This window comes from Nicotiana attenuata, chromosome 12 (genome assembly GCF_001879085.1).
Source record: "Nicotiana attenuata strain UT chromosome 12, NIATTr2, whole genome shotgun sequence".
NCBI classification, from domain to species: domain Eukaryota; kingdom Viridiplantae; phylum Streptophyta; class Magnoliopsida; order Solanales; family Solanaceae; genus Nicotiana; species Nicotiana attenuata.
In genome coordinates this window covers 13,143,963-13,158,455 of record NC_032000.1, presented here as the reverse complement: position 1 = coordinate 13,158,455, position 14,493 = coordinate 13,143,963, and the positions used below count along the sequence as shown (strand labels likewise).

The 14,493-nt window shown below is 33.3% G+C and overlaps 1 protein-coding gene across 1 annotated transcript; it reads left to right on the top strand.

The window, feature by feature from the left end:
* LOC109235315 (transcription factor RAX2-like) lies at positions 2,795-4,748 on the top strand. Its single transcript, XM_019401372.1, has 3 exons — positions 2,795-3,130; positions 3,269-3,398; positions 4,017-4,748. The coding sequence occupies exons 1-3, from the start codon at positions 2,995-2,997 to the stop codon at positions 4,705-4,707; spliced, it is 957 nt and encodes a 318-aa protein (XP_019256917.1). The 5' UTR covers positions 2,795-2,994; the 3' UTR covers positions 4,708-4,748.

Here is a 14,493-nt window from a genome sequence, read left to right as displayed (position 1 = left end):
ATTTGGGTACTGTCGAAAGATAAATTCAACATCCTCTTTAATTGTAAGTAAATGACTTTTGAGATAGGAGTAGTAATTAGCACATGCCTACTTATCTCTCTACATCATTATCTGTACGAGAGAAATTAAAAAATAGCCAGATTTACAAGTGGTCGTTTAAAAATAGTTCAGTTTCAAAAGTAATCGAAATCTAGCCACTTTTCATGTAAAGATAAATCTGAACGAAAACACAGTTCAAAACCCGGAAAATACGCCAGTATATTATGCTGGAGTTCCAGCATAAGTATACTTGAACTCCAGCATATTATACTGGAGTTCCAGGATAAGTATACTGGAACTCCAGCATAATATGATGGAGTTCCAGCATAAGTACATTAGAACTCCAGCATAATATACTGGAGTTCCAGCAAAGTATATCGGTCCAGTATAATATGCTGGAAGTTCATATACAAGTGCTCGAATCTCCAGTATATTATGCTGGAACTTTCCGTGTGTTGGAGTTCCAGCATAATATGCTGGAAGTTCATACACAGGTGCATCGAACTCCAGTATATTATGCTAGACCGGTCTTTGTTGCAGCAAAATAGTAACTATTTTTCATTGACTTGGTAAACGTTGGCTATTTTTGAATGACCAGTCCGAAAACTGGCTAGACCGTTCTATTTTTACGAAAATTTTGCCATAACATTTGATAGGTCTTAACTTATATTTAAGGAATTTTTACCCCATTAGCATACTATTATTAAGTTAAATTTATAAAATTTGTCCATTACAAATAACAGTGAAAATGCAAACAGTTAAGGATCTGATTTGCCCCACAATGGCACCTCCTCTTTGATGAAGAACTACTTTCTGACATGACAAAAATTGCTATGGTGGAAAACATTCACAACCCAATGTATGAAGTTAAGAAGAAAGCACGTGGGAGAGAAAGACTTTACAATGGACTATTTTTTTCCTCTGATGAACCCTAGGTCTTTTTCTTGCCGACGGAGATGAAAATAGTGATGGGAAATTGGAAGGAATTGTACCGATGGGTTTAAGTTAATTGGTTGGGTTGGGCGGGTTTGAATTAAAATTTGGGGCGGGTTAGTTGGTCCAATAAGGGGATGCCACGTGCTCCTTAAAAGCTGGGAGGGTATTTTTAACGGGTAAGAAATAAATGTGCAACTAATGTATAACGGTAGGGATAATTTTGATAGAAAACTCAAACGGGGGATAAATAAGGCCTATTTATGATAGTAGAGGGACAAATCAGACCCTTAACCGAAATGCAAAAGTGTTTTTTACTATATTAAAGTAACGAATTCTCCCCATTATTACAATGGTAAAGTCATAAAACTCTTTTCTATTTCATTAAATAACTGAACTTTATCCATTATAATAATAAATTGCTAAACTTTAGAAAGCATGATAATAAAGTCATATAATTATTTTTTCCTTATTAAAATAACTGAAGTTTACCCACTGTAATAAGAGGAATGAGCTTATGAAAATTGGAGGACTAAGTAAATAGTTGAATTTGTATGATTATTATTTTTGTTCTAACTTTAGTGCCAAAAGATAATATGAGACTTTTGATCTTCATCTTTTTAATCTTATTATTGTTGTTATTTTTAGCAGCCAATCTAATGGTCGGTCAAATTGAAACAACCTAATCATATAGGAAAGTACTATGCATACCAACTGCCCAGTTGTAATGATTATGCTGTCAATTGATAGAACTAGCTAGGGTCTTGTTGCATGATCTTGAATAAGGAAACATGAATTTCTTAGATAAAATTGCTAATTTAAGACAATTTCTTATTTATCTATATTGAGTTTTGCCACCCAAATCTCTGATTTAGAAAGTTCACTCACATGTATTACAGCTCATTAATATGAGTTTATGTTCTGAGTATTAATAATATAAAATTTTATTATTACACCCATATATTTATGTATTTCACCTTGATTGTATTCGTTGTAAGAACGAATATAGTTGATACAAATTGTATTAGTAGTATAAACGAATATAATTGACACATATTGTATTTGTTGCGCGAATACAGTAAATACATATGCTTGGCAATTTGCTACGAACTCCTAATAACTTTCGTTATTGTAGGGGGGGGGGGGGGGAGGGCATGGGCGAAGCCACACTTTGCTTAGGATGGTCAATTGACCACCCTTTGTCGGAAAATTACATTGCGTATATAGGTAAAATATTATGTTTTAGAGGTACATAACATATATTGAACATCCTTTGTCAGAATTTTTTTTTTACTTATTTCAAGTTTAATCACCCTTGAGGAAATTCCTGGCTTCGCCAAGGGGGGAGGGGGGCACTTAGAAGTTTTGTTATGCTTTTTTGGCAGTTCAAATTTGTTAAGTAATATAGAGATGCAGCCTATGACTTGGCCTATATATGGCTATGACCAATCATATTAAATTGCTGAATTGTATGCCATTACTTAGGCAGATTTTGGATTCATTCACTGTAACAGAAAAAAAACAAGAAATTAAGGGCAATTCGATGCACAAGATATCTCGCGTTTACGCATGGTTCAAGGAAGGTCCACGCCCCAAAGGATATGATATAGACAGTCTACTCCTTGGCTTGAACTCGTAACCTAAGTTACACGAAGATAATTTTATTATTGTTCCAACGCTCCCCTCAAAAAAGAAACAAGTAACAAGAAGAAAGAAAGACCAAGTAAAGCTAAGAGAGCAATGGATATATATATGTATATATAATTTCCATTTCTGTTTCTGTTATATAGTAGTAAAATATTTTATGGTGGAAACTTCTGTCTTCTTAGTCTAATCACTCAACTAGTGTAGGACAACTGATAAAATTGAAATTTAAGGTGTGTTCTTTGACTTGTGTATCTCTCTTAATAAATATATATTGCTGTCCAATTTCAGTCCTTTAGACCATATTTCAAAACCTTGAGAGAGAAATAAACAGAGAGAGAGAGAGAGAGAAAGGAAGAAATTAAAGTAAGATCAAGAATGGGAAGAGCTCCATGTTGTGACAAAGAAAATGTGAAAAAAGGGCCATGGTCACCTGAAGAAGATGCAAAATTAAAAGAATATATTGAGAAATCTGGCACTGGAGGCAATTGGATTGCTCTTCCACAAAAAGCTGGTACATATATTTTAATTGCATTAATTTTTTCAGAAAAAAATATTAAAATCTTGATATGTTGGTCTTTTTCTTGATTTGTTTCTTGTTTTGCTTTTCTTGTATACTTTTATTAATTGTTGTATTCTTGATTGTGATTAGGGCTAAGAAGATGTGGAAAAAGCTGCAGATTAAGATGGCTAAACTATCTTAGACCAAACATTAAACATGGAGAATTCTCAGATGAAGAAGACAGAGTCATTTGTAGCCTTTATGCTAGCATTGGAAGCAGGTATATATATATATGTTCTATATCTCTCTTTACTAACTCAAAAGTCAAACTAAATGTTTTTTTTTACCTTCAAATTTTCTTCACCTAAAAATAAGTGGCGTTAGAGCCTATATTGAGCCAATTCAACTGAATTCACTGTTTTCAACACGGAATATAAATATATATACTATGTGAAATCTACTAAATTTTTCACTACTACTAAATTTTGGACACGACGATCCTATGTTAGCTGGGAAAGAAGCGTAATTGTTGTTGTTGTTATATGAAATTCTAAATATATAATTCCAAAAGTTTATTATATATATTCAGTACTAAGAACTTTAAATATTGAATTCAGTCAAGTTTATATCATGGATCTTGCTTCTCTTATCAACAACAACAACAACAACATCATATACAGCGCAATCCCACAAATGGGGTCTGGGGAGAGTAGCATATACGCAGACTTTATCTCTACGTTTGTGAGAAGATAGAAAGGCCAGCAAACATTAAAAGGAAAGAATATCCTTATGGCTTTGCATGCATGAGTACTTTCAAGAATTGAAGTGTAGTTATAAGCTTTTTTATGTTTATGGTCATAGAAACTTAACTCCATCCCAAAATTTAAAACAAGTGCAGGTGGTCAATAATAGCAGGTCAATTACCAGGTAGGACAGATAATGATATCAAGAATTACTGGAACACAAAGCTCAAAAAGAAACTCATGGGATTTGTCTCTTCATCTCATAAAATCAGGCCATTTCATCAAAATCAACACCAAATAACCACTGGTTATAATAATTATTACCCACAAATTTTACCATATTCTTCTCCTTCAACAACATTAACAACACTAGCAGCTTATAAATATAGCAACAACAATACTTTTCCATGCTATGAAACTATTCCTACAATCCCATCAAGTAGTTTCTTGAACACTGCTGCAGCTGCTAGTTGTACTTCAGGCATTACTGCTAGTACTTCCCCTACACTACAAATTCAAGAAAGTAATTATGTGGGTCCCACTACTACTACTACAACTTCTTCAGATGGGAGTGCAGAGTATGAAAATTTGGATTTTCATAGCTATATTTATGATGGGGTTATTGGTAATGAAGATGATCAGAGTAATTCCAAGTTCTTGATTGAAGGTGGAGGAAAGCCAATTAATGGAAATGGTTGTCATGTTGAACAACAAAATCCATTAGATTATAGTAGTTTGGAGGAGATTAAGCAGCTAATTAGCAGTAATAATAATAATGTTACATGTAATAGTAACTTGTTTCTTGATGAAAACAAGATAGAAGAAAAAGTCATGATGTACTATTGATGATGATATTGAATATTGATGCTGACCTTTTTGAGTACAAATCAGAAGATTTTGCAGTTTGGGAAAGGTGTTTTCTTTGGGGGGTGGGGGTGGGATGGGGTGGGGTGGGGTGTACTTGCAGATTTACAAGTGTGGACTTGGCTCTTGGGAATGGGACTTTGTGAAATTTTCTTTCATAGTAATTCCGTATTTCTTTAGATTTTGCTTCCAAAAAAGAGTTTCTCTACCTTCACAAGGTGGGAGTAAAAACTACGTACATACTATTTTTCTCAATTCCGACTAATGGATATATTGAGTATACTGTTGTTGTTGTTTACAATAATCCCTTTTTTTTTTCTTACAGTACAGCAGTAAAGTGAAAAGTTTCCTTTTGTTCATCCCTCTTTTCTTTGGAATTAATGTGTTAGTATTGTCTTTTTTCTTTTCTTTCCCTTTGTATAGTGGTATGTTCGAAACTTTCATTCGCATCTTTGACTATTTCACTGATATGTGTTAATTCTCAAATACCGAGTAATTTTGTTTATTAAAACTTAAAATGTGATAGATCACTTAATATTTTTGGTCTCTATTAAAAATTAATCTGTATTCTTTCATGATTTTCACTCACTATTTTAAACGCATCGTGTGTTAATACTATTGTCTTAACTACAACTATTGAAGTATAAGTTCTCGTTTAGTACGAAAGATAAGAGATAATTAATCGCGAAATTAAATTTGAGATGATTTTATCTCACGTTTGGTTGAGATAAAATTACGGTATAACTAATCGCGATACAACTAATCCCGGGATTAGTTTTTTCGAGATTGTAGTGTTATTTTTATCCTTATGGGAGGGTGGGATAACAATCCCGAGATAACTAATCCCGAAATAATTAATCCCGGGATAGCTTGTTTCCAATCAAACGATCCTTAAAGGGTCGTTTGATACGAGGGATAAATGAGAATTAATCCCGAGATTAAATTTGAGATTAGTTTATCCCATGTTTAGTTGTGATAAAATCATGGTATAACTCATCCTGGATTAGTTATTCCGAAATTATGATACTTTTTTTATCCTTATGGAAGACGGAATAACTAATCCAAAGATAGCTAATTTCGAAATAATTAATTATGGGATAATTTGTTTTCCAACTAAACGATAAATAAGTGTCTTATTAGTCTCTTAGAAACTGGAGAAGCCATCATATTTCAAGATTCAAACTTCAATGCTGAAACATACACAGTTTAATTTATCTCATTTGCATATATAACTTTTTTTTTAAATATTTGCATATATAACTTGTTGTGTTGTCATGTTGTGTATACCCTCCTCTCCTTTCACTTTTTTATAAAGAAAAATTGAAATTGGTCAAGTATTTAACCTTAGATTTTTATGGCCTAAATATTTTTTTAATTGGCTTGATGTTTCACTTCCTCAACTAATTTGAAAATAAAAATCTAAGCAATAAATGCAAATAATTTGTTTCTTTGCAGAGGATTTAACAAAAAAGTAACAACTAAAGAAAAGGAGTCTCACACCACGAGTTTCTTGCTAAAAATTTAAAAAATTAGTCAGACACCACTGATTAAGACGTTTGATTAGAAAATAGGCACAATTTTGTAACATCAATTATTTTTAAAATGTAAAAAATAATTATTATCTCAAACAATTATATGATTAATAGGCTCAATTTTATAACCATATTTGCCATGTTCCCATCACTGATAACCCTATGACTAGGACTAATTTAGGCTTGATTAATTAGTAAATGGTTGATAATTTGTTGTCATTAAATATGCCACTTGTGGCCGCAGAAGTCGAGTCAGAATTTGAAGTTTACGAGTTCAAATTCTTAAGTTATTAAATTTCAATAATAATTTGTACATAATATTATATGAAATTTTATGACAAATACAAAATTAAAATTAAAATTATTGAATTATATTCGACCGAACCCGTATCTCAAGCCCCCCTGCTTGTGGGGGGAACAAAAGACATCATTATAGAAAGTGCCAAAAAATGTAAAGAGAATCCTCATGGGGAAACAGTCCAAAAAAATCCAAACATTATGATCTCAGTAATGTGATGCCTTTGCTGTAAATGTTAGGACAAGTTGAATAATTTAGGGAATCCACAGGTGGGAAATTAATTAAATAAAATAAAACAGTAGGGAGATCTTGATTCTTGAAAGGTGAATGCATTGACTTCTTCAACCCATTTTTGTTTTCTTATGTACATGATAATTTAAAATGAGATTAATTTATTGGGATTTTTCCAGCTATAAGAAAAGTTAATTATTACTTAATTAAATAAAGATTGCCTTAAATCTTTTGGGAAATGGTTATCTAGGAATGTCTGATCTAGTGGAGTTAAAAAGGTCAAAAGATGCTACTGTACTTAGCTAAATTATCAATTCAAGAAATTATATAGATCTACTACAAATTTGTGTTATGAGATATGGCCATCTGATTAAGTTGATAATGTAAAAAAATTAATTCAAATAATTAAATAAAGTTGGTCTATCAAAAATAACCTCCTTATCTCACACAAGATAGAGGTAAAGTTTGTATATACTCACGTCCTCAAACCCCTCATACTGGTATGTCGTTGTTGTTGTTGTAATTAAATGAATTTGAATTAAAAAGAAAGTGTAAGAGCTATATACAAATAACTTAATAATATTAATAGTGAATTTAAGGGAAAGAACGAGTGATCATTAATTACTATGGGTCACCTTTTCGCGTGAAGTTTTTCAATTAGATGAAAAAAGACAGCCTGGTGCACAAGATACTCTGTATTCATGCGGGTTTGAGAAGGACTATATCCTCAGGGGTATGATGTAAATAACTTACCCTAATTCAAATATTAGTAGTTGTTTCCACGGCTCGAACTCGTGAGCTATTGATCACATAGAGACAATTTTCAATTTAAATGGCACTCTTAAAATTTGTTTTCCAATTAGAAAATGCAGGAAAGACAGGTCTTTTATGTTGTTTTATTCTTTCCTGTCTCTCGCTCCTAACTGTATAATCTAGAAATAAAGTGTCTCATGTCCTCTATTATGTCAGGAAAAATTAGAAATATATATTGATCACAAGTGTTTTTATATTGTTTTTATGTATACTTGTTAGAGACCATGAAGAAAGACATTGAACAAAGACATTTAGTACAGTAAGCTGTAGAGTCCTTGTCGTTTGGTACGCGGGATAAGGCGGAATAAAGTATGGTGCTAAATTTATATCATGTTTGGTTGATGGTATAAATTTATCTCGGGATAAAATTATACCGTCAACCAAACATGATATAAACTTAGTCACATACTTAATCCTGGATATTCCATCCTATCACACTTTATCCCATCAAACTTGGTATTATTTTATCCCGCCTCGGGTGGGATAAATTAGTCTAGGGATTATAATCCCGGGACTATCCGCGTACCAAACGACCACTAACCCATAGTGTTTTTCTTCTTTTTCTAATTCTTGACTTTTAAACGATAATAACTGGGCATAAGACATTAAGCTTTTACAACTTTTTACATGAAAATACAAACGATAGTAATTTAATTATATGAAAGTACCATAACGTCAATTTTCTAGATCTAGAACTACTACATAAACTTTCATGCGAAGTTGCAAACTGATAAACATTTGGAGCAACAGTAAAATTGTTCTGTGTGACCTATACGTCACGAGTTCAAGTCGTGAAAGCAACCACTAATACTTGTATTATGGTAGATTGTCTATATCATATCCCTTATGATGCGGCCCTTCTCCAGACCCTATGTAAATACAGAATACTTTATGCACCGGACTGTCTTGAATCGTGATAAACATTTGAACAAAGTACATCTTGACTTTTGAAAAATCAACATGGACGAAAATTTTGGAACAAAAAGAGTACTCTAACATAGTGTCGATCGAAGTAAAGTAGTATTTGAGTTTGTAGAGCTTTTTTCGAGTAAAGGCAGTTCTAAAAGTTGAGACATCAAAATTCAACAAACGTTTCTTTTTCAAAAGTACGGATAGAACATTTAGACCTTTGTTGGAATTAATATGACAATAATTAAAACCACCCTTTTTCCCACGGTTACAATTTACAAAAACAAAGGGCTGACTGCCTTTTATGAGCTGTTACTTTAAGACTTTTAATTTCCTTTAGGGTCAATGTCACACATTTGTCTCTTATAGATTATTTTAGAGATACTTAGGCCTCATTTGTTTTTACTTAAGGGAGATGCCAAACGACCACACTGGTGTGACCCAACTTTGGTCACACCAGTGAAAAGACATAAATAACCCTCTAATTAATTAGTCTACATTTTTCCTTCCAAAACAGAAAATTAATCTTGAAGTATGCGAAAATTAAATGTTGGGAGATGAAGAGTCTTGTGTATTATATTGTATTTCCATTGTATTTATGTGTATTTTATGTTTATACAAATTATACGATTTAGTGTGTATACAAATTATTGTATTTTCTTCCTTTCTTAAAAACAAATACGGTATACGATTTATTATACTTCCTTCATATCAAACCAAGTAAAGTGGACACTTTACTCTATCTAAAAAATGGATTCAAACCAAGAAAATTCGGTGGTGCAAGAAAATATGAATCCATATCTACTTATTATTTATATTTCATAATTAAATTGCTAATTATATCCCAAAATATAACGATTGGCGTCAATTGACTAGTGGAACCATAGTAAACGTAATTATATAGTCGTTATCAATATACGTATGACCTTAATGAATGAAATTATATGTTGGCTGCCATACACATATATATATTTAGGGACGAAATATTATTTGTATCTAAAAGGCGATCTTTAGTGACAAAATTACATTTATTCAACTACGAAATATACGTAACTTTAGAGACAATTGATATTGTTACTAATTAAACTAAATAATTAGTGACAAAGGTCGTTTGTCGGCATTAGTAACCTTTTTAGTGACGAAAACAAACAACCATCTATAATTTTTTTTTTTATATTTTTTTGACGAACAAGGGGATGAAAAAAAAACTCCGTTGTTAATATAACTATATTTAGCGACAAAACACGAAGTTGTCTTTGTATACTTTTAGTGACCCTCTTTTAAGGACGAGCAATTGACGAATTAATTTTCGTCACAAAATTTTTTTTGTCACAAAATATAAGCTTTAAGTGACAAAATAATTCGTCACAGATAATCAAATTTGTTGTAGTGGGGTATCATGTGTTTAAATAGTAGGGCTTTGAAGACCTACTAAAAAATATACGAAATACACACTCAAATACTAAACATATACGAAATGCACAATTAAATACATGTATATAGATGAATTATATGGGCGTATACTACCAAAAAAAAAGGATGGAAATACGTAAAAAAAAAAAAAAGCTTTATGGAAAATAGGGTTTGAACCCTTGAGATCTTCCATGTATTGGGAAGACAAATATTTAATGGTGGGAGAGAAATATTCAAAAGGTTACTGAAAGGGCATTTTGGGTATAAAAATACGCCTGAAACCCTAATTAGGGCGTAAAGTTACCTAAATGACTCCATTTGGGTCAATCTGGCCAAAAACGGTGTGGCCAAAAGGATTTTTCCTTTACTTAATGAAGGTCTGTATCTTAATTATTCAAATCTAAGATATTAAATACGTTTGTATTTATTATCTGCTCAAAATTTTTCAAAGATTTAAACCTGTCATCAACATATGATAACCATAAAAGTCTTCTTATCTTGAAAATATTGACGTATTATGAGCTGTGTCTAGTTATCGGACACAGATATTAAATACTTTAGTTGTCTACTAAAGTTAGGTACTAGTTTGAAATTTTAAAAGGATCTTGTTAGTCATATACGTTTGTGTTAGGACACGAAGCCATTGGTTTTGGTAATTAGAAATCTGGTGTCATTTTCTCAAGGCACAGAGTCAATGAATAAGAAATGTAACTTATCTTTTAAGACTGATAAGGGAAAAATAGTGCAACATTATCTTTTAAAATTTGAGTAATCACACTCCTTGAGAAACAAGCTGTGAATATCCAAAATTTTCCTTTTCCCTTTTTTTTTTTCTTTCTGTTTTTAAATCTTTCCTTGAGGAGAGGGGATATGGAGTGGGTTAGGGGAAAGAGTCCGTGGCGGAGCTATATATGTTGGAAAAAGGGTTCAACTAATTAATTCTCTTCATCGAAAAATTATATTGTGTTATGCTATTGAATTCGCTTGTCATAATGTTGTTTTCAATATTGAGGCAAAAAGGGTTCAAAATGCTAAAAGTCATAAGTTTTTCAGAGTTCTCTCAGTGAAATTCCTGTCTCCTCTAGGAGTGGCACTTTTAGCATTTTCCTGAATTCCTTTGCTGAAATTCATCTCTTAATAACAATTTTCTGAATTCCATTGATGAAATTCCTTATACGGCTAAGTGACTTCGTAATCTCAACGTACTTTTTTTCTTACTGTAGCATAGGCCTTCGTCGGGCTTTCGTCCCTTCGCCTATAGACCAAGAATTACGAGATCATCCTTTCATTTTGGGGTGATGGAGGGATCATACCATTCGAGCCGTTTTTTTCTTGACTCGAAATGGGGGTCAGCATACAATGAAGAGGACGGCCCTAATTTTGTGTTGGCTTTGCCAACTTATTGGGTTGCGGGCGGAGAAAAGCAGACGTGGGGACTCGTGTCTCTGTTAAGAGTAAGCACAATTCTTAAGCTCTAGACTTCTCACGTGGTTCAACTATATGAATTTTTATTTTTTTTGATAAGCAAATATTTTATTTACAAACAAGTATAAAATATGTACAGCACTAACCAATCAAGAGTTTGGACATCATGCCCCATTGGACATCATGCCCCAAACTCTTGTGCAACTCACTACTTCAACTATATGAAATTCTATTGGCATGTAATCTGTTCTTCTCAAGGTGGCCAATTTACAATTGAGAATTATTTGTTCATTACTATCAACACCGGAAAATTTTATTTTGTGTCTCATACAACTGACACTAGTTGTATGAGACTCCTTTTTTGTCTCACAGTTTTGTGGACCCAGATTTTTGTGGACCCAGAAGTGTAAGATTGGGGTCCACAAATTTGTGAGACAAAAAAGAGCCTCATACAACTAATGTAAGTTGTGTGAGACACACAATAAAACTTCTCATCAACACTATATGTACAGAGATTATGTTACATGTTTTCCATTTTTTGACACAGAAGGACAAGAAAATTATGTACAAATGCACAAACAATGGGTAATACAACATTATTAGCTTCTCTTGTAAACCTCCCTTGCTTGCTTTCTTTGCAGATACAATCTGCAGCATGAAAAGATAATTTGATAAGAGACATGAGGTGATCAAAAGGTTATAGGCATAGTTAATCCTGGGAAGATGGTATACCTCGTTAATTAGACACAAGATGTGAACAACATAGTGCTCAAAGCAGCATAATTCAGCTAGAGCAAAAGAACAAGAAAGACTCTTTTCTTTTTATAACTGTGGTGTTCGAGCTAGCTTTTGTGCACGAGGTACCTATTCCACAAGGTACCTACTTCCCATCAACACATGCACCAGGTAATTCTTTCTGTCTGTCAGGGCTTGAACATATAGAAAGAAATCACCTAGTGTTTTTGCTTTCACTGGAATTTGTGAGACCTCATGGTTCTCCCCGACTTCATTAACCGCTAGATCATACCCTTGGATGCAAAAGAACAAAGAGAGATTAAGAAGCTTGTTGTGACACCTCCAAGGCTTCTTTAAACCCATATATCTTCAGATTTTTTTATTCATTTACATCTTTTCTTTTTCTTCTTTTCTTTGGGCAAGAAGGGGTGGTTGGTCTGAAGAATTGAGTATTAACTAATTCTCAAATCCTTTTGCTGCTTATTCAAGTATTAGTTTTGTGATAAGTCAGCTACTAGCTAATTTTATTAAAAGATAGGTTAATAGTATATAACACTACTTACTAGGAGGCACATTCGTCTGTGCAACAACAACAACATACTTAGTATAATCCCACAGGTGGAGTATGGAGAGGCTAGATCATACGTAGATCTTATCCCTACCTGGTGAGATAGAGAGGCTATTTTCGATAGACCTTTCGCTCAAGAAAAGCCGTAAAAAAAGGAAGAAAAGTGGTCCCATGATAACACTTCAAATGATCTACTGGAAAGAAGTCACCACCCCCTCCCCCCAAAAAGAAAAAGAAAAGACAAAAACAAAGAGATGAAAGTTAATCTACCTCCCTACCATGCTCCAGAACAGTGTCTTCCACAACATCACTGTTTAACCAAAAAATAGAATTTTGACTAAAGTTATAATTTAGAAGAACACATGTTACTGATAATTATGTATAAAAGAAAGTAATTTGGATAGCCAGAATATAATTGAATAAAACAAGTAAACCAAAGTATATTCAGATGATCTTTCGTGTCCCTACAATTGTTCAGCCCTCTCCTTTTTATAGCTATTTTTGAGATATATGTCTTGCCTTTGTCATAACAAGGCCATTATGGGCAATAATGACATTGAATGCTACGTTACATAATCATTATATTCAAGACAGATTCTATAACGTTTTTAGCATTTAAGGCTTATTAAATACTGTATTTGGAGTGTGTTGTCAAATTCATTCCCTTGATTCTTCTTGATTCTTGAATTTAAATGTCTTGAATAGGTACGGGTGCTGAATCCTTTGAATGTCTGCCCGTGCCTCTTCCTTTGCCTTTGCTCGCATCCATTGCTACTCGTGCCTCTTGGCTAGTTGAAATTCTTTGACCATTTGACCAGTCTACGTGTCACGACACGTCATCTTCATACTACTTTAATATGTAAACTCAATTTTCCCAATACAGATAGTCCCCCCACTTGCCATTTATTCATCAATTGAATATTTGGGAAGTGGATTTCATTGAAACGGGAATTTTTGTCACCATTAATGCTGTGACAGAATTGACGCTTCAATTGTCACTTCCATTTAATGTGTTTCACATATGTCACCTTCCTATTGGTTCTGCAGTTTTGCAGCACTTTTTTAGGCTTTCTTTTCGGCTTCCCTGTTTACGAAGTGTCAGTTATCATTATTATGGTCCTTCCATCATTGCACTTTTCCCTTTGACGGTTGCTTATCAGTATAAATATAACTTCTTTCTTTGTCTTTACCTCATAAAGTTTACTGAACACTTTATTTCTCAAATCTCTGTTTGTTTCTTCCTCGTATCATCCCTTTTCATTATGTCTTCATTGAACCCTTACCCTAGAAGGGCTTCCATTGTTGATACCTTCCCTAGTGCTCTTAGTAGAGGCAGAAGGTGAGGTAGGCACCGTAGTTCGGGATTTGCACGAGGCTCTTCTGTTTTATCTCCTAGTTCTGGTCCTTCTTCTAGAACCAGAGGTTCCCTTTCTCAAAAATCTTCCTCTAGGGGTAAAGAACCTTCTGAACCATTATGTGAGCCTTTAGTAGAAGAGATAGTCCCTACGGAATTGTCTTTTCATCATGACAGGGAATCTCTTAGGAATCAGATTTCTACTTTAGATCGTGCTGATGCTTTTCCCACTCAGATTACTGAAATTTTGGCTCCTGTAGTTCGCAAAGATTGCCATTGGAGTGATGACTTTCCTATTATTATTCCTAACCCAAATCAGAGAATCACTTCTTACTTGATGGGGTTTTCTTTTGTTTATACATACCCTTTCACTTAGGGTTCAAACCAGCTATTGACTCAGTCATTCTTGATTTTTGTCATTTCTTCGATGTTTGTTTGGGTCAAATTGGCCCAATCATATGGAGGGCTGTTGCCTGTTTATGGCATTTAA

Bases quoted from the DNA above. Each gene is read 5' to 3' on its own strand.
- LOC109235315 (XM_019401372.1), top strand. From the start codon at position 2,995: ATGGGAAGAGCTCCATGTTGTGACAAAGAAAATGTGAAAAAAGGGCCA. The intron at 3,131-3,268 runs GTACATATATTT...GATTGTGATTAG, and splicing joins TGCTCTTCCACAAAAAGCTG to GGCTAAGAAGATGTGGAAAA. The intron at 3,399-4,016 runs GTATATATATAT...AAACAAGTGCAG, and splicing joins TATGCTAGCATTGGAAGCAG to GTGGTCAATAATAGCAGGTC.